General features: G+C 51.3%; 1 protein-coding gene across 5 annotated transcripts; it reads left to right on the top strand.

Annotated features, from left to right (window-relative positions):
- Window positions 1-398: 398 nt before the first annotated feature.
- TRIM3 (tripartite motif containing 3) lies at window positions 399-23,790 on the top strand. Of its 5 annotated transcripts, XM_037522776.2 has the most exons (14): window positions 399-465; window positions 1,348-1,480; window positions 5,101-5,268; window positions 8,019-8,184; window positions 13,916-14,147; window positions 14,373-14,524; window positions 14,740-14,920; window positions 15,194-15,926; window positions 16,047-16,150; window positions 20,961-21,128; window positions 21,313-21,481; window positions 21,748-21,818; window positions 22,951-23,091; window positions 23,216-23,783. In XM_037522776.2, the coding sequence occupies exons 2-14, from the start codon at window positions 1,468-1,470 to the stop codon at window positions 23,366-23,368; spliced, it is 2,451 nt and encodes an 816-aa protein (XP_037378673.1). In that variant the 5' UTR covers window positions 399-465; window positions 1,348-1,467; the 3' UTR covers window positions 23,369-23,783. The 5 variants fall into 5 exon arrangements, with proteins under 5 accessions (XP_037378673.1, XP_037378675.1, XP_037378672.1 ...); XM_037522775.1 differs by lacking the exon at window positions 399-465 and having other exon boundaries at window positions 813-1,480; window positions 23,216-23,790; XM_037522778.2 differs by lacking the exons at window positions 1,348-1,480; window positions 5,101-5,268.
- Window positions 23,791-24,014: the final 224 nt, after the last annotated feature.

Genomic DNA, 24,014 nt, shown 5'->3' with positions numbered 1-24,014 from the left:
CCAGCGTCTTTTCCTGACGGCTCCTCACCCCAGCCCCTGAACCCCACCACCCCGCCTTTCCCTGCAGCCGCTGAGCGCCGGAGCAGCCGGCGGGGCGCGAGGATCCGGGATCCGGCTCGGGGCTCCGCAGCCGGCCGGGGAGCAGCTCCAGCGGGAGGCGCCTCGGGCTTCGGGGAGCGGGGCGGGGGGTGCGGCGGGCGGGGCTCCGCCGGGCGGGCGGGGCGTGGGTGGGCCTTCGGCGCCCGCGCGCCCCCTCCCCGGCCGGCCCGCAGCCCCGCCTCGGCCCCTCCCTCCGGCCTGTGCGGCGGGTCCGGCGGCGGCGCCGGCGCGGGGACAGGCGGCGGCGCGGGGCTCGGGGCGGCGCCGCGGGCAGGGCGGGCGGTCGGGGCTGGCAGCAGGGGCAGCGCCGCGGGCCCCTCGGAGCGCTGCGGTCCGGGCCTCAGCCCCCCATTCTGCTCCATCGCGGTGAGTGCGGCGGGCGGCCCCCAGGGGCGCGCCCGAACCTCTGCCCGCCGGGTCTGGGCGCGGGTCGGGGCGGCCGTGTGTCTGTCCGAGTGTCTGTGGGTGGGGGCGCAGATGCTTTCAGGAGCCGTGCCGTCCGCACGTGAGGCGTGTCCCTGGCCGTGGGAGCAGTGGGGGGATTCTTCGGGCTGTGGCTGCTCACGTGAGGTCCGTGGTCGAGGGGGGAGGCGCGGGTGCGACGGGTGATGCTGGTTCCGTGGAGGAGCGCGGGGTTCGGGCGCTTGTGTGTGTCGGCGGAGGTGGCGATCGCTGCGGCCCAGGGTGGTGATGGTGGTGGGGGAGCGGGTGGGGTTGCTGAGCGGGACTCTGGGATCTTGTGGCCCAGCTTGTCTCAAGGGCTCCTTTCTCCCTGGTGCAGACACTTCCACCCCCTGCACCCCCTCCGACCTGCTCTGGCACCAAGAGGCCCACCAGCCAGGATAGAGGACACTCTTTCCTCCTCTAGCATTGCTCCCCGAAAGAAAGCCTCACCCAAAGGCTGTTTCTTGTAGGAAAGGATCCCTCCCTGGTTCCCCTGGACCCCAGGCCCCTCCCTGGTTCTGGCCTCCTCCTTTCTGGACTTGGCTTCAGATCCTGGGCTGCAAACCTGCAGGGACAGATGGTTGCAAGTTGGAGGGCAGGTTGCACCCCAGGGAGGTCAGCCTGCCTGAAGGCAGGCCCAGAGCTTGTTCTTGGTGTGGGGTTCTCTGATGTGGGCAGATAAACCCAAAACTGGCCCCAGTGGGTAGATGAGATCTGTGAGATTGGAACAGGTGCAGAGACCTTTTTCACAGGTCTCCTTGTCCTTCTGTCCAGCTCTCCAATGCCCATTCATCCTTTAAACAGGACTTTGATCTGCTGCAGAATTGGAATCAGAGCTGCAGGCCTACAAGTACCTGCCTCTCTTGGCTTGCATGCCTCCAGTGACAGAGCACTTACCACCTTCTGCCATAGGAAAGCTTCTTTATGATAAGCAGAGGTATTTTTTTTCTTGGAACTTTGTTCACTTGCCTTGCCATTGCCTATGCTGTCGCCTCTCTGTCTGGTGAGAGAAGGCTGCAGTGATTTAAGCATGGTTTTCCTGTTCACCAACATACACTGAGCACCCTCTGGATGCCAGGTGCTGCCTCGGCCACTTAAGGGACAATAGCTCTCTTACTGAAAGAAGAGCTTGAGTTAAGGCCCATCACTGTGATAGTTCAGCCTGTGTCAGGAAAACAAAACAAACCCCTGTGGGTAGAGAAGAGGGTACCCAGAGGGACTGTCATGGGAACCATCAACTCAGCAAACATTTATTTTGGAAGGGAAGTGGGGGCAACTGAGACCACCCTGTAACACACCTGGCCACATGGTAAAAACCAGGAATTAAATCTTCAAAATAATAGAAAATGGGGCTTAAGCAGGGGCTCATATTACAATCTGTATTACAATTACATACAGATTATATGGACCTGAACAGAGAACCCAGGGAGTCTCCGATTTGGGGAACAAAAAGATTCCCTTTCCCAATTTGCCAGCGGGGGATGGAGTAGGAGCTTGCCCAGTGTCTATCTAACCTTGCACTAGTGAAGTTAATGATAGCTAGATCCTAGGTCACCTGACCTTATAACCTTAAACACATTTTAGGGGCAGAATCTACAATATAGTCATAACTTATACCTGAAGGGGAAGGAAGAGGACAAGTTGAGAGGACTCCAGGGTTCTGACTGGTGTGGCCAGACGGATAGTGGCACCCTTTATTGAGATGGGAAACACAGCAGGAAGAGTATGTTAAGGGAAGATGAAGTCAGTCTATGCATCATCCATGAAGAGGTGTTCAAGGGACAGTTATATACAGGTCTGGGGTTCAAAAGAGTCTTCTAGACAGGAGGTGAGTCTTTGGGAGTCATTAGCAAGTGGCTGGTAACTGAAACTTTAGAGATGATGATATTGCCCAGGCAAAGTATGAAAAGAAAGAGAAGAGACCACAGAATAAAGTCCTGTGACATTAGACATTTAAAGAATGGGCAGTGAAGGAGCAGTCAGAGGCAAGTGGGAAACTTGCACAAGTGGACGGTTGAAAGCTTTGAGTATAGGCCTTTTTGAATCTTTTTTTTCTTGCCCCAAACAGTCCATGTTTCTTAAATTTTCATGTTTCTGTTCCTTTACTCACAGTTTTCTCAATGTACCCATCAAGCTCCTATTTGTCCCTCAAGAGCCAGCTCAAATATTCCTTCTTGTAGGAGAATTCTTTATTCTTCCCCACCTGCAGAGTTAGATACTTCCTCTTCTTTTTCCATGGCAGTTTTAAATATGTCAGGATCACACTTATCACATTGTAGGTATGTACTTCCATTTCTGCTTCCCACACTAGTGTAAGAACTTGTGAAGGACAGGGAATGCATCTGATTCAACTTGGTGGCTCCAGTTTCCAACTGAAGGATCTGGCCCAGAGTGAAGCCAGCAAAGTTTGATCATTTGAGAGGTGGATCGAATGGCTCATTCACCTACTCAGTCTGGAGGGGGAAGTACTGTGAATTTCATCACTTTCCTTCCCTGGTCTTATTGACAGGATTCCTTACCTTTGGGGACATCACCTCCTCCAAAGCCTCATCTGTTCCAGAGACACTCCAAAGACTAACCTTAGCCATTTGCCATTTTTCTAAGGCCATAAATGATCCAATACACTGGGAGGCTAGTGAGCAGGAGCAAGTCATTTGTAGGAAGCAAATGATTCTTGCTGACCTCTTGCAGCCACTGTTTAACAATGCCTTGATCACTGCTGTGTAAGTCATGTATGCTGGGCTCCCCTGCAGTTGTAGGAGGAAGTCACGGGGGATGTTAAATGCTCTTTGAAAATTTGGAGAAACTGAAAAGCCTTGAAACATTTGCTCACAGTCAGCTTCCTCCTTAGCCCCCTGGATCTGGCTTCTCTCCTCCAGTCCCTGGAAACCAGACTCCCTCATGTTAGTGAAGTTAGTGATAGCTTTTTTTTGGAGGAGGGGGCTTAGAGCACAGGCCTTTCTGCAGCATTATTCAGTGAAGATCATTCTCTTGTCCACGAAGATCTTTTTTTCCCTTAGCCCTTGTTTCTGCTTCTCCGACCTCTCTGGCCACACCTTTTTAATTTCTTTGCAGGCTTTGCTTCCTGGACCTGCCCCTTAAATGTTGGGGCTCCCCCCAGGCAATCTCAGGCTCTCCTTTCTTCCTTACGCCCTGTCTGGGTGATGTCATCCATTTCTGTGGCTTCAGGTACCATCTCTACCCAAAGACTCCAAGATTCAGGCTCCAGGCCAGACCTCCTTTTTAGGCCTAGCCCGTCTTCCCAGCTGCCAGCTGGACCTCTCCACTTGAATGTCCCATAGGCACCTCAGAGTCATTTTATTGAACGCTGAAGTTACCACCCTCTTCCAAACTGCTCATCTTCCAGAGTTTCCAAAGCAGAAAACTAGGAGTCATCTCTGATTCCTTCTTTTCCCTCTATTCTTCATATTCAACCAAGCAGTGACCAAATCCTCTTGAGTCTTCCCCATGAAGTCCACTTACCCAGGCCTCCCCTGTGCTACTCCCTGAGTTAAGGCTGACCTAACCCCACTTCTGGCATTTCATGGCAGTCGCCTAACTTTTCACTTGTGACCCTCTAAACTATTTTCACACGACAGACAAAAATTTACTCTTTGTCACTCTGTTATTAAACCCTCTTCATCGCCCCTGCCCTCCGCCCCAAGCGTTTTTTGCTCCTTGGATAAAGCTTTAATCCCCTAGCAGAGAAAGGTAAATTCTAAACTCCTTAGAAGGCCAGCAAAACCTGGTGGGCTCTAGCTTCTGCTTACTACTCCATTGCTTTTATTCACCCTCCAGTCACACTGTATGATTTGGCCTCCCAATGCAGAGGGGCCCTGTCCTCTCTTTTACTCTTGCTTATCCTGCAGCTCTCACACTGGATGGTACCTTCTTCAGGAGCACTTCCTTGAGCTCCAGCCTCCAGCACCCCCTTTCCCAGCTGCAGATCTAGTTTAGGGGGCATCTGTGCTTCCTGTTCATAGCCCTCACTAGTTCATTGTAGTAATCTATTTATTAGATTGTGGAATCCATAAAGGCTGAGCTGCCACTATTTATCTTTGTATTCCCAGGCTTAGCAGAGGTGTTGAGTGAATGCTGAATGAGCCATAAGAGAGGGTGGAGTGAGGGGTGTGGGCATGGCAGTAGGCCGCCTGAAGAAAGAGGGTGAAATTCCCCTTTGAGGACAAGATCCCCCAGTGTGTGCTATGATTAACTCTCCACTTAAACCATCACCTAGAGGAACTTGGGGACAAAACTCTAGGGCACAGTGGAAGGGAAAGGTGGGAATAGGAGCCCAGAAGAGGAAGCTGATCTTAAGAGATGCAGGCCCGGGTATGGCCTTAGCAGCTGCATGTCCAGCAAGTCTGGGTGGGGAACTGAAGCAGGAAGGGGAAGGGTGGGAGGAGCTGTCAGTCCTTGGATGTAGGCCAAATCCCGCCTCTGTGTGACAGACTGGGAGAGCCCCGTGGGCTTGGAGTGAGGCGGAGCCTGACATCCAGCTGCCCCTGCTGGGCCCAGCAGACCACTCCTCTTCCTCCTGGCCCTCCCCTTCACCAGACAGAAGCTTCAGCTTGGCTCAGGCCTCCTATTTCTCCCGCCAACCCTCCATCTGTCCTGGCCGCCTGTCGTATTGTCCTGGTATTAAGTCATCCAATTCAGAACTCATCACATCTGGAGAGAGAATCTCAGAATTCCTGTGCTCACCTCAGAAGAGGATATACTCAGGTATATATGCGCCCAGCCGCACACAAACATAAGAAACATGCAGCCCAGCCACACCCTAAACATGGACGTGGCTCTGGATTGCCCTTGCTGCACTTATTCATTCATTCATTCATTCACTCATTCATTCATACATTCTTTTTTTAGAGGCCTATGATGCATCTAGCTGGGCACAGGTAGTGGTGACCTGCTCCTGTTCTGAAGTAGTCCAGCTATCTTGCTGCCTCCCCTTATGGCTAAATTTCTGACATGAATGATCTACATCTGCTCCATTAATTTCTTCATTGCCATTCGTTCTAGCTGCTCTCAGTTGGCTCCCACCCTTAGCATTCCCCCACACCCGGGTATGGTGGACACTCCAATCTTCATCGTATTTCATTACTCCTTTCTTGAACCACTTTCTTCCCTTGATTTCTTTGGGTCCACACTCTTGGTTTTCCTCCCAAACCTTTGGGTTCTCCTTCACTCTCTGCTCTCTGTCTTTAGGCTATCTCATCCCTTCTCATTGCTTTCAACGATATTAATGTGCCAGTGATTCCAAATGTATAGCCAGTCCAAACCTTTCTTTTGAGCTTCAGTGTTCTAGTCCTCACTTGACTTGTCCATGTGGCTGTCATGCAGGAACCTGAACAAGGCATGCCTAAGACAGAGTGCCCATGTGGCTTCTCAGCTTCACTGTCTGTGTGGGGACCACCCTTTGCTAAATGAGAGACCTGAAGTCTTAGTTAACCTTCCTTTTTCCCTCTCATATTTAATCCGTTATGATGTATTTTTGATTCAACCTCATAGCTATTTCTCAGTTCATTCCACCTTTTTGCTTGTAGCTCTGCTAATACCCAACATCAGCTTTGCTGAAGGACTGGGGTAGTCTCCTAATTGGTCTCCCCACTTCTTCTCCATCTTCTTTTCAGTCCTCGTAGCTGCTAGAGCAACTCCTTAATTTATTTTTATTTTTATAAATTACATAATTTCCAATTTAGGGTAAAATCCAAATTCTTAGCATTGAGGTCCTTGATGATCTCACTTCAACCTACCTGCCCAAACTTAACTCTTGCCTTTTGTTTACTCTGCTCTGACCATATGGTCTAACCATGGTTCTCAATGAGCCTTATGCCTGTGCTGCTCTTACAGTCTAGAATGATTTCCTGTTCTCACTCTCTGCCACCCTACCCTCATCCCTACCACTTTCCTCAGAACTCTGCTTAAAAGCTACCTCCCCAAAGAGGCCCTGATCACCCTATCAGAAAAAAAAAAGTATGTTTTCTCATAGCATCCCTTTTTTCTTTATAATACTCTCCTCCCCCAATGTTTAATTGTGTATTTATTTATTTACTTTTATAATACCTTTTTTATTTACTTTTATATATTATCTGTCACCTCCCCACCACAAGGACAGTGACCATCTGTTATATATGTCACTCTATCCCCAGTGCCTGTGCAAAGTAGGCACTTAATAAATATTCGTTGAGTTACTGAATTAATCCAATAAATTTAGATTGATCTTTATGTCAGGCTCTGTGCTAAGTGCTAGGAATAAAAATATAAAAGCATAATGCTGGCCCCTAAGAACTCTTTATACGGTGGAGGAAGCAGAGAAGCAATAAGAACATTACAACACAGCGATTAAAAGCTAGGATGGAGGAGGTAGAGGATTCAGAGAGACACAGAGGTGGAGCACCTAACATGGACTTTAGGAAATCAGGGAAGGCCTTCTGGAAGAAGTAGCGTTTATATGGAGATGTGAAAAATAAGTGTGAGTCAGTTGGCACAAGGGGACCTGGAAGAGGATATCAGGCAGAGGGAACAGAATGTGTAACTGTGCAGGAGCAAAAGAGAACTAGGAGTTTTGGGGGAACTGAAAGTAGAGCAGTGTGACATCCTAGAAGGGTGAGATAGGAGGTTATAGCAGGAGCCTGGGCACAGCTAAGCCTCTGTGACCAGTTTAAGGAGTTTGTACTTTGACCTCTGGACAATGGAGAAACTCTGGAGGAATTTAAACAGGGAGCTGGTGATTAGATGGAGTCTGTTTGAGAAGCCTCATTCTTGCTGTGAGGGGGAGGGATGAGAGGACCAAGACCAAGTCTCCACCAAGATGCCAGTTAGAAGGCTATTGCCGTATGGCAGGAGAGGTGGCTTCCTGTACGGGGGCAGTAGCTGTGTGGTTGGAGAAAAGGGGAAGATATTTTGAAGACAGAATCCACAAGACTGGATATTGATTGGATGCAGAAAAGAATGCAATCCTGGGCACTGTGCTGAGAGTGGGTTGGTGCATAGATAGAAGGGCTGCAGGGAGTCGGAGGAGACACTCCACCGGGAAGCTCTCTTGGAGGAGGATTTGGGGGAAGCAGAAGATATGAAGCATGGACCTGTCAGTGAAAGTGGGCCTCCGTGTACCACACACTCAACATGCTCCATTCAGATTCTCAAAACATCCATTTGAGGTAGGGATTATTATCCCATAATTGCAGATTAGGCTCAAAGAGGTTACATGACTTGCCCAAGTTCACGTAACTGTTAGTAGACAGAGCTTGGTTTGAAACCCAATCTAGCTCAAACTCTGTGCTCCTAACAAGAGCTGTGTGGCTCAGGGGTCACTCAGCCCCCCTATTTCACACTTTTCCTTCCAGAATTATTGTTTGGTCTGTTCCTGGCAGGGAAGAAACGGACTGGCCCTCTGTGGGGAATGGAGTGGTGGGAAGCTGGTGGGGAGAGGGAGGACTGGCTCCCCGGTGCTGACGTCTCTCTGCACACAGGCTGGTGTGAGTGGCAGGAGCCATCCGTGGGCACCATGGCGAAGAGGGAAGACAGCCCTGGCCCCGAGGTCCCACCGATGGACAAGCAGTTCCTGGTGTGCAGCATCTGCCTGGATCGGTATCGGTGCCCCAAGGTTCTGCCTTGCTTGCACACCTTCTGTGAGAGGTGAGGGGGTGTACCAGGGAGGGATGAGGACCTTACGGGGGTCCCCCTGAGAGGGGAACAGCACGTGTAAATCTGTAATAGGTGAGGGAAATGTGTATACACATTGTGGGGAGCAGATGGACCCCAGCCTTCAAGAGATGAGGTTCAGTACATGAACCTGTGAGAGGACCAGAAGTTCCTAATGCCAGGCCATGGTTCCTGCTCAGAACAGGGCCTTCTCTGCCCTCTCTGAAGCCCCAAAGCTGCCTTCAACACCACCAGAGCAAACAGTGATGAGACTCTCAGCCAGCTCTGGCACCAGAAGAATTTGTGCCCAGTGGGAGGATATTTGAAGCGAGGTCTGTCCTTCTCTGCCAGTCTCCATTGTCTTCCTAAGGCAGCGAGGGAAGGGCAGCCCCTCCCAGCCTCTAGGCTTCTATCCACTATTCATTCATTCAACAAATACTTATTTATCAAGCAACTTCTATGTGCCAGACCTGCCCCAGGCATTAGGTATGTAGTGATAAGCAAAACCAGATATGATCCTTGCTTTTAAAAAAACTTTTAGTGTAGTGAAGGGGAAAGATAGTAATCAAATAATCGTGCAGCCAGACTACAGATAAGTGTAATAGTGTGCCTTAGTAAGTGCTGCAGATAAAGTGTTGAACCATAAGAGCTTAGATAGGATCTGATCTGTTATGGTTTGGAGAATCAGGGAAGGCTTCCCTGAGGTGTGAATGGAAATGAATAGTTATTAAGTAAATGTAGGGAGTGTTCTGAGCCTGCTAGGGAGGGCATGGGTAAAGGCCATGTGGCCTGAGGGAATAGTAAAAGAGGGCCTGGTGGGAGCTGGTGAGGCCGGAGCCCAGCAAGTGTGAGAGTATCGTGACAGGAAGCCAGAGAGGTAGGTGGAACCCAGCCCCCACCCCCGCCCGGGCTCGTGGACCAGCCGAGGAATTTTGCTTCTACTCTTGAGAGCCATGTGCAGCCTGTGAGGACATCTGTGTTTTATAGTATTCTCTCTCTGGCCCTCTTCCCTCTTTGCTCTGTCTCGAGTGGCCTGGTCCTTGGGTCTTCTCATCAGTGCCTCCACCCTGGCCTTCCCCTGGAAGTGTTCAGCCTCGCTGAGACGTGGCTCTGCTATGGGACGCTGCTCCCCGTTCACAGTCCAAGTCTACTGCTGTCTCCCCTCATCCACTGGACATGGGCTTGGCCTTCCTGCCTATCCCAGGTTCTCCCAACAGCCTAGGTGATGTCACTACCCACTTATGCCACTTAGTTCTTGACTGTTCCTCCCGGGATGTCCCGCACACCACCTCTGTCGTCCTCCGTCCCAGCCATGCCCCAGACCTTGCCGGCACCCAGAATAATACCACCTCTGTGGTCTTAGACTCTGGTATTCCACACCTGGTTCCCTTGGCCCACTCCCACGACACCAGCTTTGGTTGGCTATCAGTATCCAGCCCCCGCCGTGCCTCCCGCTTCTCTCGGCCACCAGCTCCATCCAGCCTCTGTTCCCTTCCTACGCATCCTGGACCCAGTGGCTGACCACCTCCTTAAAAGTCGGTGTGTCTTTCTTTGCCCGTCTCCACAGTCCTTTCTAAACCCACGTGGCAGAAGCTCAGTCAGGTAGCAGAGCTGTAGCTGGGTATCTCTGCACCTTCCCTAGTGTCTGGATCACTGAGCACTTCTGGAGAAAGTGAGTGCCTGAGATATTATAATACCAGTAGCCTAATGATGGCTAATTTTTTGCCAGGGACTGGCTAAGTAATTCATATGTATTAATTTACTTAATCCTCACAGTAGATACTTTATTATCCCCATTTTTGAGAGGAAGATATTAAGAAATATTTCTAAGGCTCCATAGCAGGTAAATAGCTGAGGTCTGAATCCAGGTTTGACTGCAGAGCTTTCTCTGCAAACCACTATTCACTTATCCCTTGGTTCCTGCTCTCAGAACTTAAGCTGTAGTGAGCAGTGACCTACAGTAAGGGGGCAAATAATCAGAAGAATGGCAGCTTGTGCTGTTTTGCAGGAAATAAACAGGGAATCAGTGGTGGTGCTTGAGCTAGAGGGCTGTTCTGCATAAAATCAGGGAAGGCTCCTCTGAGGAGGTGACATTTGACTTAAGACATGAGGATGAGGAGACAGACATGTGTAGATTGTTCCAGGCAACAGGAAAAACTCATGCAGAGGCTTTAAGGAGTAAGTGAGACATGTTTAGGGAGAAGGAGAAGCTAGTGTCAGTGAGTGAGGAAGAAAGTGGGATGAAGGTCTGAAAGAGGAAAGACAGTTCATGGAGGAACTCCATGGTTTCAGGAAAGTGTTTGGCTTCTGTTCCAAACTATCAGAGGATTCTTTTTAGTGGGGAAACAATGTGTCAGATTTCTTAAAGCTCACTCTGGCTGTTGGTGGGGAATGGATTACAAAGGAGCAGGAGTGGAAACAGGAAACCAGCTAGGAAGAAATTATAAACCAGGTGTGCTCCACAAATGGGAAGGAGGTCTTGGTGAGTTGGGAGGCATTTTTCGGAATCAGTGAAGTGAGGAGAGCACAGGGGAACAGAGTGGGAAAGGCTGAAATACAGATTTCAGAGTTGCTACTTTAGGGGGGGCGGGTTATGGGTGGTGGTGAGCATGACAGCGGACAGCTGAGGTGAATTGAAGGAAACAGTCAGAAAGGGTGAAGCAACCATTAGGTCAGCAATACCAAGGAAGGGTGGTGTGGACAGAAGGCGAGAGCTGCCAAGGAACGGAAGAATAATTGAGAAATATTCCAGTTGGGAGCGGGAGGACTCAACCCCACCTTCTGACCCTAAGGAATGTGGAGTATGAGACAAAAAAAACACTCTCTACTTGAGAAGACTAGGGAGAAAACTGGGTCACAGTGAAATGAGTTAATATTTGTGAAGCACTTAGAGCCATGCCGGTACATAGTGTTTATTAAATAAAGAAAAATTAATTAATTTGACTAAGAGATGTAGAGAACCTTAAAAGAACAGGTTGAGGATTTAGAGTTTGCCCAGATCTTCCCTGCACCAACTCGTGGTCTCCAAACACACAGCCATTAGTCTGTTTCTGGTCAGCTTCCTTTCCTGCCCCCTTCAGTGACTAATCGCAGCCCTCCCCATCTGCCTGATCTCAGCTCCTTACTGATCTTGCCTGAGGGGAGTTTACGGATCCTCTTTCCTGTGTGCAAGTACATCCACCTCTTTCTCCCTGCGCTGCATTCAGAGGGTGAGGTCCAGCCTCCTCTTCAAGCCATCTGAGCTGCTCCCACATCCTCAAGACCTTTTCTCATCCCTCCTAGTCCCTTCCACCTCTCTTCTACTGACCTCTCAATTTATAAACACACTCAGGGCTCCATTACAGAGAACAGCTTTCTTTTGTCTCTTTACTGCCCTCTACCCCCTCAGTCTCCTTCTCATTAGAACTTGCACACATTCACTGGAACCTTCCAACAGTCAAGCTCTCCTGCCTCCATAGCTCCACTCTGTTTTCCTTCCAAACTTCTGTGTATGTCAGATTCCATTTTCCAGCCCTTACCTCCCCGACTCCTAGCTGCTTTCAACACTGATAGCTACTCAATTCCCTCTTCTGGAATTGTGCTGCTCACTTAGCTGCCCCACCACTGTACCTCCTCCCACTTCTCTGCCCATTCCTCTTTGTTTTCTTCTTTCTTTTTTTTTTTTTTAAGATTTATTTATTATGCATACAAGAACTGGGGTAGAGGCCAGAGGTGCGGGAGTGAGAGGATTCACCAGAGACAGAGTGGGGAGCAGAACAGGCAGATCTACTGAAACACACTGCTGAGGGGAGCAGCGGGCAAGACAGGAGAGGTCTGCTGCGCCATGGGGGTAACTCCCTGGTGGGGGATCGAACTTGTGCTGCAGTGACTGCAGACAGCTTCATAGGTTGTGTCTTAACCCCTTGCACCACCAGGGAGGCCCCCTCTTTGTTTTCCTCAGTATTTCTGGGTGTACGGCCCTGCTCTTTCCACTCTCCGCTCCTTCTTGGATGCTGGCATCCTCTCCCATGACTACAAGGCCATCTGAGTGTTCATGACATTCCTGTCTCTGTCTCCAACCTGCCTTCTCCCCAGCTGCCCCGTCACCCTGGCTGTCCCATTGTCACAGTGATCTCAACCAGGCCAGGCCTGGACACCGCACTAAGCTGCTCCTTTTTTCTCTGTTTTTCACCTTTGTGAATATCACCACCATCCTCTCAGTCATCTGAGCTGGGCATCTGGGAGTCAACCAAGACTTATCTCTCACTCCTCGTATCTAATCAGACAACACCTCTGCCAGCTGTTTACTTCTTAAATACTTTTCAAGTTTGCTGTACTTTAGTCTGTGTCACTGTTGCCTAAATCCAGGTCTTCCTCACTTCTGGTTCAGAGGATTGCAAGAGTATCTTGGTGGAGCACATGCTTTGCCTTGGACTTGAATCCAGGCTCCAGTGCTCTTTGATCCAGAGCTTGGATCAAAGTGCTCCAGCGCTCACTAGCTTTCCTCTCTTGGCCCACTTACTCACTCTCAGTCTGTTAATATGAACCTGAAGTGCAAAGCACCTGGCACACAGTGCTCACTAAATAGTGACTGGCTGATGGCGGTGGTGATGGCAATGCTCTCTTCCTCCAGGCCCGCCTGGCTCCTGATGCATCTTGTCTGTGCCCGACTCTGCAGCTACAGCCCCTGTCTGCTTCTCGTCACCCTCCACACACAGGCAGTGGAAAGGAGCTGGATCAGATATAAGCCCAGCAGCCCCTTGCTCCTGTGGCCCCTATTGCTGTTGGGTTAAGCTCCTTGGGATGCCTCTGCCTCTCTCTCCAGACTTCCTACTCACACTACACTGTTTCTTGCCACCTTCTGAGTCTGCAAAATCCTTTCTCCTCTCTGTACATCTTTCTTTGGTTAGTTTACAAAGATTTATGCATGAAGAGTTAGCGTCTATCATCTCCAAGGCCTTTCCTGACTACCCACTCCACCCCCCCCTGAGCCAGAAGCCCCTTCTGTGCTTGCCCTTACCCAGGACCTACAGTGTTCCTCATACAGATGGTGAACAGCACTAATAGCCCACAGTGCAGAGCGCCCCTGTGAGGCAGGCAGTGAGCTCTCCCCGTTTACTCCTCCAACACCCTGTGAAGTCTGTGCTGTCTCCATCCTACGAAGGAAGGATCCTTGGCTCATAAAGTTAAATAACTTGTTGGCTCATAAAGTTAAATAACTATGATAACTGATTGACTTGAGAATAGAACCTAAGCAGCTCCAGGACCCATGTCTTTAATCTTTACATGATTTATTTCTATATTCTCTATTTCTGTGACTTATTTTCTCTGTAGGTGACAGTATTTATGAAAGTGGACACTGTGTTTTATGTTGGTGTCCCCGGAGCCTGGCATACATTTGGCAAGAATTGGCAACCAGTAAATGTTTAATGAGTAAATGAAGGGGGAGAGCTAGTGGTACATTCTCTGTGAGAGGGTTTGTAAACCCTGTGAAAGGTGATCCTGTGTTTGCACACACCGTAAGGAATGCGGATGTGCCAGCTCCCCCGAGCGCACCAGGGATGTGTTTCTATTCAGCTGCACCTGCTGGCAGGACAAGATGTGTGTGCCAGCTTGAGAGGCTTCAAAATGAAGCACAATGGCACGCCAGTGAGGAGAGGCTTGGGACCCATGGGAGTTGTGAGGAGGGGTGCCTTGAGGCCACCCTGCCCCTGCCTTCCTTTGACTCTCCCTCCTCCCCGGCCAGATGCCTCCAGAACTACATCCCCGCCCAGAGCCTGACACTGTCCTGTCCAGTGTGTCGACAGACGTCCATCCTCCCCGAGCAGGGCGTCTCGGCACTGCAGAACAACTTCTTCATCAGCAGCCTCATGGAGGCGATGCAGCAGGCGCCTGATGGGGCTCACGACCCCGAGGACCCCCACCCCCTCAGTGCAGTGGCTGGCCGCCCCCTCTCCTGCCCCAACCATGAAGGCAAGGTGGGCCCAAGCAGGCCCAGTGAGGCCAGGACTTGGGGAGGAGGAGGAGGAGGCGAGGTTGGGGGCGGGGCCGAGTGACTGTGGGTGAGAGGGTGTTTCTCTGGATAAGTGCGCAGGTAAGGGGTGCACCTAGAAGGTGAAAGGGCGAGGAGGGAAGATGGGGAGGGGAGAGGACAAGAAGTTTGGTGTCTAGTCGTTGCCTGACTGGAGTCCTTATGCCGCCAGACGATGGAGTTTTACTGTGAGGCCTGTGAGACAGCCATGTGTGGCGAGTGCCGCGCAGGGGAGCACCGGGAGCACGGCACGGTGCTGCTGCGGGATGTGGTGGAGCAGCACAAGGCGGCCCTGCAACGCCAGCTCGAGGCGGTGCGCGGCCGGTAGGCACCAGGGAACCTGGGTGGTGTGTCAACAGGGGTGGGGGAGGATCCCCGGGAAGAAAATCTGGGAAGGGGCAAAGATAAAATTCTTAGGTAGGGCAGGAGGTGTCAGCTAGGGGATCTCTTGGAGGGCAGCTGTAGTGTCTCCAGGGAGAAGGAATGGTTTGGTGGGGGTACCCTCAAGCAACCCTGGTATGAGATGTTTCCCTTCCCAGACTGCCACAGCTGTCAGCAGCTATTGCCTTAGTGGGGGGCATCAGCCAGCAGCTGCAGGAGCGCAAGGCAGAGGCCCTGGCCCAAATCAGCGCGGCCTTCGAGGACCTGGAGCAAGCGCTGCAGCAGCGCAAGCAGGCTTTGGTCAGCGACCTAGAGGCCATTTGTGGAGCCAAGCAGAAGGTGTGTCTTGTCTGTTCACCCTTTCCCACCATCCTCCGTCCAACATAGCCTTAGTGCCTCCATATTGTCCGAGCTTTCCACCTAAGCACCCCTTTCTCGGATGATCTATACTGTCTGCCTCCTGACTAGGTCCCACAGTCGCTTTGGGCATCTGCCCCAGCTCCACACAGGCACTCCTGTTTCTTTGACATCACAGCATGACAAGTTCCTCAAGAGTCTCAGAGACCCGTCAGCGCAGGTCTGTTAACACGGCCGCCCTCTTGCCCTCCCTAGGTGTTGCAGACGCAGTTAGACACCCTGCGCCAGGGTCAGGAACACATCGGCAGCAGCTGCAGCTTCGCGGAGCAGGCACTGCGCCTTGGCTCTGCCCCCGAGGTGTTGCTCGTGCGCAAGCACATGCGGGAGCGGCTGTCGGCGTTGGCAGCGCAGGCCTTCCCAGAGCGGCCACACGAGAATGCGCAGCTGGAACTGGTCCTTGAGGTCGACGGGCTGCGGCGATCTGTGCTCAATCTGGGCGCGCTGCTCACGACGAGCGCCACGGCACACGAGACGGTGGCCACGGGCGAGGGCCTGCGCCAGGCACTGGTGGGCCAGCCCGCCTCGCTCACTGTCACTACCAAAGACAAAGATGGGCGACTCGTGCGCACCGGCAGCGCGGAGCTGCGCGCGGAGATCACTGCCCCAGACGGCGCGCGCCTGCCGGTGCCGGTGGTGGACCACAAGAATGGCACGTACGAGCTGGTGTACACGGCCCGCGCGGAAGGCGAGCTGCTCCTCTCAGTGCTGCTCTACGGACAACCGGTGCGCGGCAGCCCCTTCCGAGTGCGCGCTCTGCGTCCCGGAGACCTGCCGCCTTCCCCGGATGATGTCAAGCGCCGAGTCAAGTCCCCCGGGGGCCCGGGCAGCCACGTGCGCCAGAAGGCCGTGCGCAGGCCCAGCTCCATGTACAGCACAGGCGGCAAGAGGAAGGACAACCCCATTGAGGACGAGCTCGTGTTCCGTGTTGGTACAGTTGGCCAAGGGGGGCGCCTGCCGGGGGCGGGCTCAGACAGTGGGCAGGGAGGGGAGGGAAGCCCAAAGTGACCTGAGTAAATGCTTCTGTTTCCCTCCCATCGCTTCCCCACAGGCAGTCGTGGAAGGGAGAAGGGCGAATTCACCAATTTACAGGGTGTGTCGGCAGCTAGCAGCGGCCGCATAGTGGTAGCCGACAGCAACAACCAATGCATCCAGGTAAGTGCTTTTGTGTTCTCCTCCGGCGCAAAAGAAGGGTTCTCCAGCTACAGCCTCCTAAAAAAAGACCAGAACATACAGGTCATCTCCTGAAAGATGAAACCCTACAGATAGTTGCATTCCTTAAAGAGCAGTGAGTCATCAGGCCGGCCCTCACCCACCTGCTTTGCCACCCACAGTGGCCACAGCAGTAAGCAGCACCTTCACAGATAGGCACTGGCGTTACTGTGTTTGCAGCCTCTGCTTCCTAGGCTGTCACTTGGGCCAGACCAGCTCCTGCACCCCCAAAGGTCTGGCTCATTCTTCTTTCCCCTCTGCCTCCATTTGAACCTCTGACTGGTTTACTTTCTCCCATTTTCTCCACCGCTTGGTGAGGATGCAGGGTCTGCCCTTCCTTCTAGCCTCCAACATACCTGCTTGGTTCCAGATTGTGTCTTGTCTATTCTGGTTGCTGCAAACATCCAGTTAACTAGGTAGTCAAATGGGGTCATTTGTGAAAAGGGGTGCCTTTTGGTGGCTACTCTATGGTACAGCCTCAGGACTGGTCCTGCTCCTGCCCTCATAGTACATCACATACCTGAGTAAAGTATCTGCTGCTCGAATGGATGTGGCCTCTGCTGCACTTCAGCTCCTTAAGGCCAGAATCTGCAGTTTTCTTTCTATCCCTTGCAGTGAGCCAGACCTTGGAGTAGACCCAAGGGTGATAGACACAGCGAGCTGTTAAAAGTTCAGGCTTTGAAACCAGATACCTTGCCTTGAATCCTAGCTCTACCACTTACTGATAAGTCATGTGACCTCTCTGAGCTTCAGTTAACTCCTGTACAGTTAAGAAGAAAACACCATGTAGGGTTGGTGGGAGCATTCAATGACCATGTGCTTTTCCTAGCGAATCCCCTGTTGCTGGCTGTGGTTTAAAATATCATTGTCCAGGTGGAGGCTATAAACAAAAAGCTAGGAGGTGGGAAGAGCTGGGGGTGGGGGTGGGGGGAGCAGGTTGCTTAGGGAGCTGGGAGGATCCCAGAAGGGCTGCAGGGAGATGAGTATTAGGAGGGGAATGACTGAGTCACATAGTACAGGGTTTTGGAGAGGACATTGTGGAATTTTGGTTTTATCCTATATAGGATTGTTTAACTATGATGTGCTTCAGTTCTTGCAAATGTTTTATTAGGTAACCTGACCTCCCCCCAAAGGTCTTTGCTTCCCAACACCTGTACATTTAAACTTTTTCCTGGCCCTGCCTGTCACCTATTCAGCTCACCAAAGGTCTGTCATCCCATTGTTACCTCCTCCCTGGCCTCTGCTTTCCACCTAGATACTGAAGGTGCCAGGAATTTTTCCATGATCATGCTTTTTTGTCTTGTTCAACTTACCTTTGTTCCGACCTTATTCCTGAGAACGGAGGGATGGAGAGGCTTGGGTCAGCATGGGAGGCATCTGGCTATAATCTGGACAGTGAGGAGGGGGAGGGTTGGGACTCAGCCTTCACCCTCTTTTCCTCCCCACTCATGTCAGGGATGTTTCCTGACATGAAAGTTGAGATTTGGGAAACTTTCCCTGGTGTGCACACATGTAGGCACTCATGTGCCACTTTGTCTCCCTGATGAGGGCCTGTGCGTTGTTCCAGGAAGGGGAATTGGGGTGTGGTCTGCTCCTTCCAAACGCCTGCTTCTCCTATAGTAGTCTTCCTCCTTGCTCATCCTCCCACCTGTACCCCAACTTCCAACCTACTAGCAGCTTGGCTCTCTGATTCCAAAGCTGAGTTTCTGCTTATCTTGCTCTGCGTGTGTGTTGGGCTCAGATCTGGTGTGTGCTGTGCTCCCAGATGTACTCTGCTATCCCCTGTCCCTACCAGTTCATGAGGATTAGGGTTCTTGTGAACTTTTCCTCCTTTGGACCCATTTATGGTAGAAGCTGAGGCAAATCCCCTCATTGTGCTGAATCAGCATTAGCCAATAGAAAAGAAAAAAAATATTTTATTATTTTCAGTGAAGAATTTGATTTATATATATATTTTAACCTTGTCTTAGTCCAGAAGTTGTATCAGCTCTGTGAAAACACCTCATTTCCTTCAAGCATAATTTTAATCACATTTTCCTCTGAACTCCCTTAGCTTATGCTTTGGTAACATACTTCACTGGAATTACTGCCTTGTTCTTGTTTTTGTCTGGTTTTTAAATTTTGTGTTAGTCTCTCTCCCACAGTTGACTCAGATCCTGAAGTTCCTGTGGTATAGATGAGAGATGTTAGGGATCAAACTAGGATACCAGCATATTGTAGAGGTGTTCAGGAAGCAAATAAGGCAGGTTTTGAGCAGCTGTTAGATGTCAGGGGAAAGGGAGGGGTTGGGAATGGTGGACTTGGTGCCCTGGTTAAGTGGTGTTGCCATTTGGGAGTGCACCTAGATGTAAGTTTTTGACTTCAATTTTGCGATATTGACTTTGAGATAGCCATGTGGGTATGGCATCCAAGAAGAGATTTCTGTTTTGGTGTGACTTTGAGCTAAGGGATTTGTTTAGCATCTGCTGTGTGCCAGTGCTGCAAATGCAGCAGCAAATCAAACACAGTTCCTGCCCCACCTGGGGCTGACATCTTTAGGTGGGTATAAAAATATCTAAGGGTTATTTAGCTACAAGAGGAATAGTTATAAAAAGCCATAAAGCATGTATCATGGGACCTAAATTTTTGGGTGTGTATTGATTTAGGGGGTGGAATTGGTCATTAAAGATTTCACTGAAGAAATGACTGGGAATTCTGAGAATCAAAGGATGAATAGGAATTGGTCACATGTAAGGGGCAGGGTAGGATGGGATGGAGGAGCCAGATACCCCCCTCAGGTCTCCCTAGACCTGCTGAAGCCTCATTAATGTTGAGCTGGAAATGGAGTTGCTCAGACTGGAGGAGGCAGGCTCACTGGTACTTTTTTATCCCTGTCACATCAGATCTTCAGCCCATGTTGAAGAGTTCTCATGCTGACTTCCCACAGGGCTATGCTGGTCAGCTTGGTGAGGGCTTAGTGGGACTCCACATCAGGAGCAAGTGATATCTCTTGATGGTACCAATGGAAAAAGCCCTGCAGGTCTAAGAGATGAAGATGAGGCAGGGACAGGGGACCCAGTCCACCAAGAAGCGGGTCTGGGTCAAAGAGCCATGCCAAGAACAGAACTTGAGTTCTCCGAGGCTGTTTCTAGCTCTGATTCATCTCATGTTCTGAGAGCCTGTAGCAAAGCAGATTGACTGTGACTTATACAGAGTGATGTTCTTCCTGGGAAGGAGAAGCAAAAGGCTGAGCTTCATCCAGAAGGAGCATTAAAAGAGGTGCTTTTAGGTTGGGGACACCTGAATATGTTGGGTGACAAAGGTGAAGGAAGTAGGAGAGGAAGAGAAGTTGAAGAGTTCTCTGTGACCGGAGGAAGATGACCTTGGCAGCCCCAAGGTCTGGATGGACTCATCCTTGTCCATTTCCGCCCATACCTCTACTCCTTTCTTGCTTGCCACCAAGTCTTGTGGAGTCTGCCTCCCATATGGCTCTGGACCCCATCTGCTCCCCTCCAACCCAGACTCTGGGCCAAGCCACCAGCATGTCTCGCCTGACTACTGCAGCTGTCTGTCTTCACGCCCCCCTGCAGAATGCTCTCTCTTAAAAGCCCCTGTGTGTCTTTTCTACCACCATGCAGCAATTCCATAATTCTCAGTGGACACCAGGTGTCCTAACACTTCCGTTCTGATACTATCTGAAGATAACACCAGATCCCACAGCTGAAGGCCCCGGCCCCACAAGACTGTCCCCACTTCAGATACCAATTGCAACTCAATATTTTACCTGCTTCTGATCAGCTATAAATTGGAAGGTCCTGCCACCCCCTCTTTGGGTCTCATTCATTCCAATTGGGCCTACAAGACTATTTCACAGAATTTGGGAGAACATTTAGTTAGATTTTCTATAAAGGATATAAGGGATACAGGTGAAGAAGAACATAGAGTAAGGCCCGGAAGACGCCCCTGGCACACAAGCTTCAGTTTCTGGATGTGTCACTCTCTGACACCAGCTCAGAAGCTTATCAAGTTTTGTTGTTCCAGAGCTTCTATAGAGCTTAATCTTCCCAGGAGTTGGGTGAGGAGGAAAGTTCAGCCCTCTAATTACTTGGTCTTCCTGGTGACCAGCCTTCCCCAAGTCTATCTAGGGACCCCACTCTAAGTCACTTGAGTTGCACAAACTCAGGTGTGCGCAAAAGGGGTTCTAAATGAATGACAAAAGAGACTTCTATCACTCAGGAAATTGCAAGGGTTGAGGAGCTCCATGCCAGGAACTGGGGACAAACACTAAATACATTTCTCATACCATAAAGATAAACCTCACCCTTTTACTTTCCTGTCCAGAAGTTTTCAGTGACTCCCAGGATAAACTGTGCTCTTTCTGTTGTTCACTGGAGTGTTCCCTGCAGTCCCAGCACACGGGGCAGTCCTTGGGCTGTGCCCTTACTAGACTCTGTGCCTTTTACATCCTTTACTAGCAAACTGAGGCTCATCTCTTGGCCTCCCCATTAGTCTCTATAGCTCAGCTATCCCTTCTCCTGGGGACTTTCCTGGCTACTTCCCCTAACCCTTTCATTTTCTTATGTCCCTTTCACCCCTCTGCTGCATGCCTGCCAAGGTCTGCAGCCATGTCTGATGTTTGACACCAAACATGTTGTCAGTGCTTGATGAATGACTGAATGAAGGGGGGCCTCCTCCCTCAGGTTCCTGCTCCTTTCCTTCGGGACCCACAGTCTCTCCCCTCTTCTCTGCTCCCTCCCATACCCCTATGCTCCAGGTTTTCTCCAATGAAGGCCAGTTCAAATTCCGCTTTGGGGTCCGAGGGCGCTCACCGGGGCAGCTGCAGCGCCCCACTGGTGTAGCAGTGGACACAAATGGAGACATTATTGTGGCCGACTATGACAATCGTTGGGTCAGCATCTTCTCCCCGGAGGGCAAGTTCAAGGTGAGAGACCTACTGGCATTGCACTCTGCATGCCTGGTGGACAGCTGAGGTGACTAATCTGGTGTCTCCTAATGGGCAGGGCCTGGACTAGTCCATCCCCAACCCAAGTTCTGCTTTGCCGCCTTGCTGGGACTACTCTCCCTAGCAGGCAGGTGAAGGCCTCCTTTGTGTCCCCTTCTTCCAGACCAAGATTGGAGCTGGCCGCCTCATGGGCCCCAAGGGAGTGGCCGTAGACCGGAATGGACACATCATTGTGGTCGACAACAAGTCTTGCTGTGTCTTCACCTTCCAGCCCAATGGCAAACTCGTTGGCCGTTTTGGGGGCCGTGGGGCCACTGACCGCCATTTTGCAGGTATTGGGTCATGATTCAGAGATTGTTTTGATACCTAGTCCCAGGGTGCCCTGATACCCCAGTTCTAAAGACCTCCTCCTCTCATATCTTGGCCCTAGAGGTGCCCCTCCCTTCTCTATCTTTGCACCATCATCCCAGAGACCACTTATCACATCCCCCATGCCCTGCCCTCTCTTACACCATACCTCTATAATTTTAAATATTCTTCCTCACCCTGCTATTCAGTATCCCAATTTACTGCCCTAGAGACCATTCTGTATTTTCAGGGCCCCATTTTGTGGCTGTGAACAACAAGAATGAGATTGTGGTGACGGATTTCCATAACCATTCAGTGAAGGTCAGTGTCCTCTCTCACCTTTCCTCTTGCTTGAGATCGTTCATTTGAACAATAAACATTTCCGACATGGCTACTTGGTTCCCGGCGCTATACTGGATGCTGGGGATACAGTGGCAAGTAAAGCAAATATGTTCCCTATCTTCTGGATTGTGGTCTGGTAGGGAGGAGGAAAAGGTAACCAGGATATTACAAGAAGATGTGGTAGGTTCTGGGATTGGGAAGCATAGGGAGCTGCAAGGGCACAGCAGAAACCTTTGGTTGAGACTAAGAGTGGCCTGAAGCCTGAGTGGGATATAGCTAGAAGGTGAGAAGAAAGAGAGGATTTGAGACAGAGGGCACAAGAGGAGCTCAGAATTGCAGGTGGGAACCCTTGGCATGTATTCAAGGAACTACAAGAAGTTCAGGCTGGGTTTGGAAGGGGGAGTGGTGCAAGTGAGGATGCGGCTGTGTGAGCCCCGGGAAGGGGCTTTGAGGAGTCCCTGAAAGGTTGCAGGCTGGGGATGACGTAACTCTGTGTGTGAAGTGAAAGATCACTCTGGCTGGGGTGAGACCAGAGGCAGGACGATCAGAATTCTGTGTTCAGCCAGATGAGAAATGATGAGGACCGTCACAGCTGTCCCTTGAACAACATGGAGGTTGGGGGCAGTGGCCTCCCCAAGTTAAAAATTCACATTTTAATTCATAGTAAACCCTCCACACCTCTAGTTAGATGAACCCATGAATACAGAACCTGCAGAAAGAAAGAAATTTATGTATATGTGGACCCAGGTGGTTCAAACACGTGTGGATCAAGAGTGAGTGTATACACACAGTGTACAGATTTGAGATCGGACCAGAAGACTGTGGGGGTTCATCAGCTGTCAAGCAGAGCAGAAGATCAAGTCAAGAATGACTCATGACCAAATGCATCTTGCCAGTCACTGGAGAAGAGGGGCTGCTAGACCCGCTAGGTGCAGGGCACATCAGCTGAGGCAGGCAGTGGGGATGCGTGCATGGGGAGCGCAGGCGAAAGGACTAGACTGTCACTGCAAATTTGGGGGTCCTCAGCCCTGGGGCTTTCACCCCTTCCTTCTCCAAGACCCTGCCCTGTGCCTGAAGCTGGGTCCCCAGCCCCCAGTCCTTTCCCTGTCAGGTGTACAGTGCCGACGGGGAGTTCCTCTTCAAGTTCGGCTCTCACGGCGAGGGCAACGGGCAGTTCAACGCCCCCACCGGGGTAGCTGTGGACTCCAACGGGAACATCATTGTAGCTGACTGGGGCAACAGCCGCATCCAGGTGAGTGGGGCCCGGGGGTGGCATGCAGGGGAGGTTTCCTCCCGTGCTCCGGTACACACCTCATGCCGGAAAGCCTCTCATCTGTGCGATCTCACCTCTTCCTCCGTTCTCCTCTCATCCCCAGGTATTTGACAGCTCTGGCTCCTTCCTGTCCTACATCAACACGTCTGCAGAGCCACTATATGGCCCCCAGGGCCTGGCACTGACCTCGGATGGCCACGTGGTGGTGGCCGATGCTGGAAACCACTGCTTTAAGGCCTATCGCTACCTCCAGTAGCTGCACAGGGGCCCTGCCCAGCTCACGGAGGGATGGACACAGGGGTGATTGGACAAGAGGGTCTGGCCGGGAGGTGGGCCAGACCTGGCAGCACTGAATGTGGGCAGTGGGCATGGGTGTGCCCGCTGCCCTCCCTCTCCCCGTCTCCCAACCCCCACGGTTGCACTTTATTTATTCGGTTCTTGCTTTGGTGACTGGGTGGGCCTGGACTGTGGTCCCAAGGATGTGTGCAGAGCTTCACCCTACCCCACCCCCACAACCTCCCCTGTCTCCTCAGTCTGCTCCCCACCCCCCAGCCTGGGGCCACAACAGCCTCTTACTCCAGGACAGAAGTCCCTCTGGTTGTCTCCCTACACCCCATACACACTGACAGAGACAGCAATACCCCATCCCCCCATATTAAATAAATGTGTTCGCCAAGATGGTTTGGTTGGTTTCTGTGGGCGGGACAAGGAGGGGATGGGAGGAGGGAATTAGCTCTGGACTGAAAGGTGGGAAGGCAGGGAACCCAGATTCCAAACAGACCCTGAAGTTTTGAAGCTTCAGGGGAGGAGACAAGAGAGGGTGAACCACTGAGACCCTAAGCCTCCAGACCCAGGCCCACATCGCTTGCAGAAATAGGAAGTCCTTTAGTTATCTGCCTGAG

The sequence above is a fragment of the Talpa occidentalis genome, unplaced genomic scaffold (assembly GCF_014898055.3).
Source record: "Talpa occidentalis isolate TD23 unplaced genomic scaffold, MPIMG_talOcc4v2.1 talOcc4.3, whole genome shotgun sequence".
NCBI lineage: Eukaryota > Metazoa > Chordata > Mammalia > Eulipotyphla > Talpidae > Talpa > Talpa occidentalis.
The sequence above is the reverse complement of the archived record's forward strand: the minus strand, read 5'-3'. Positions and strand labels throughout refer to the sequence as shown.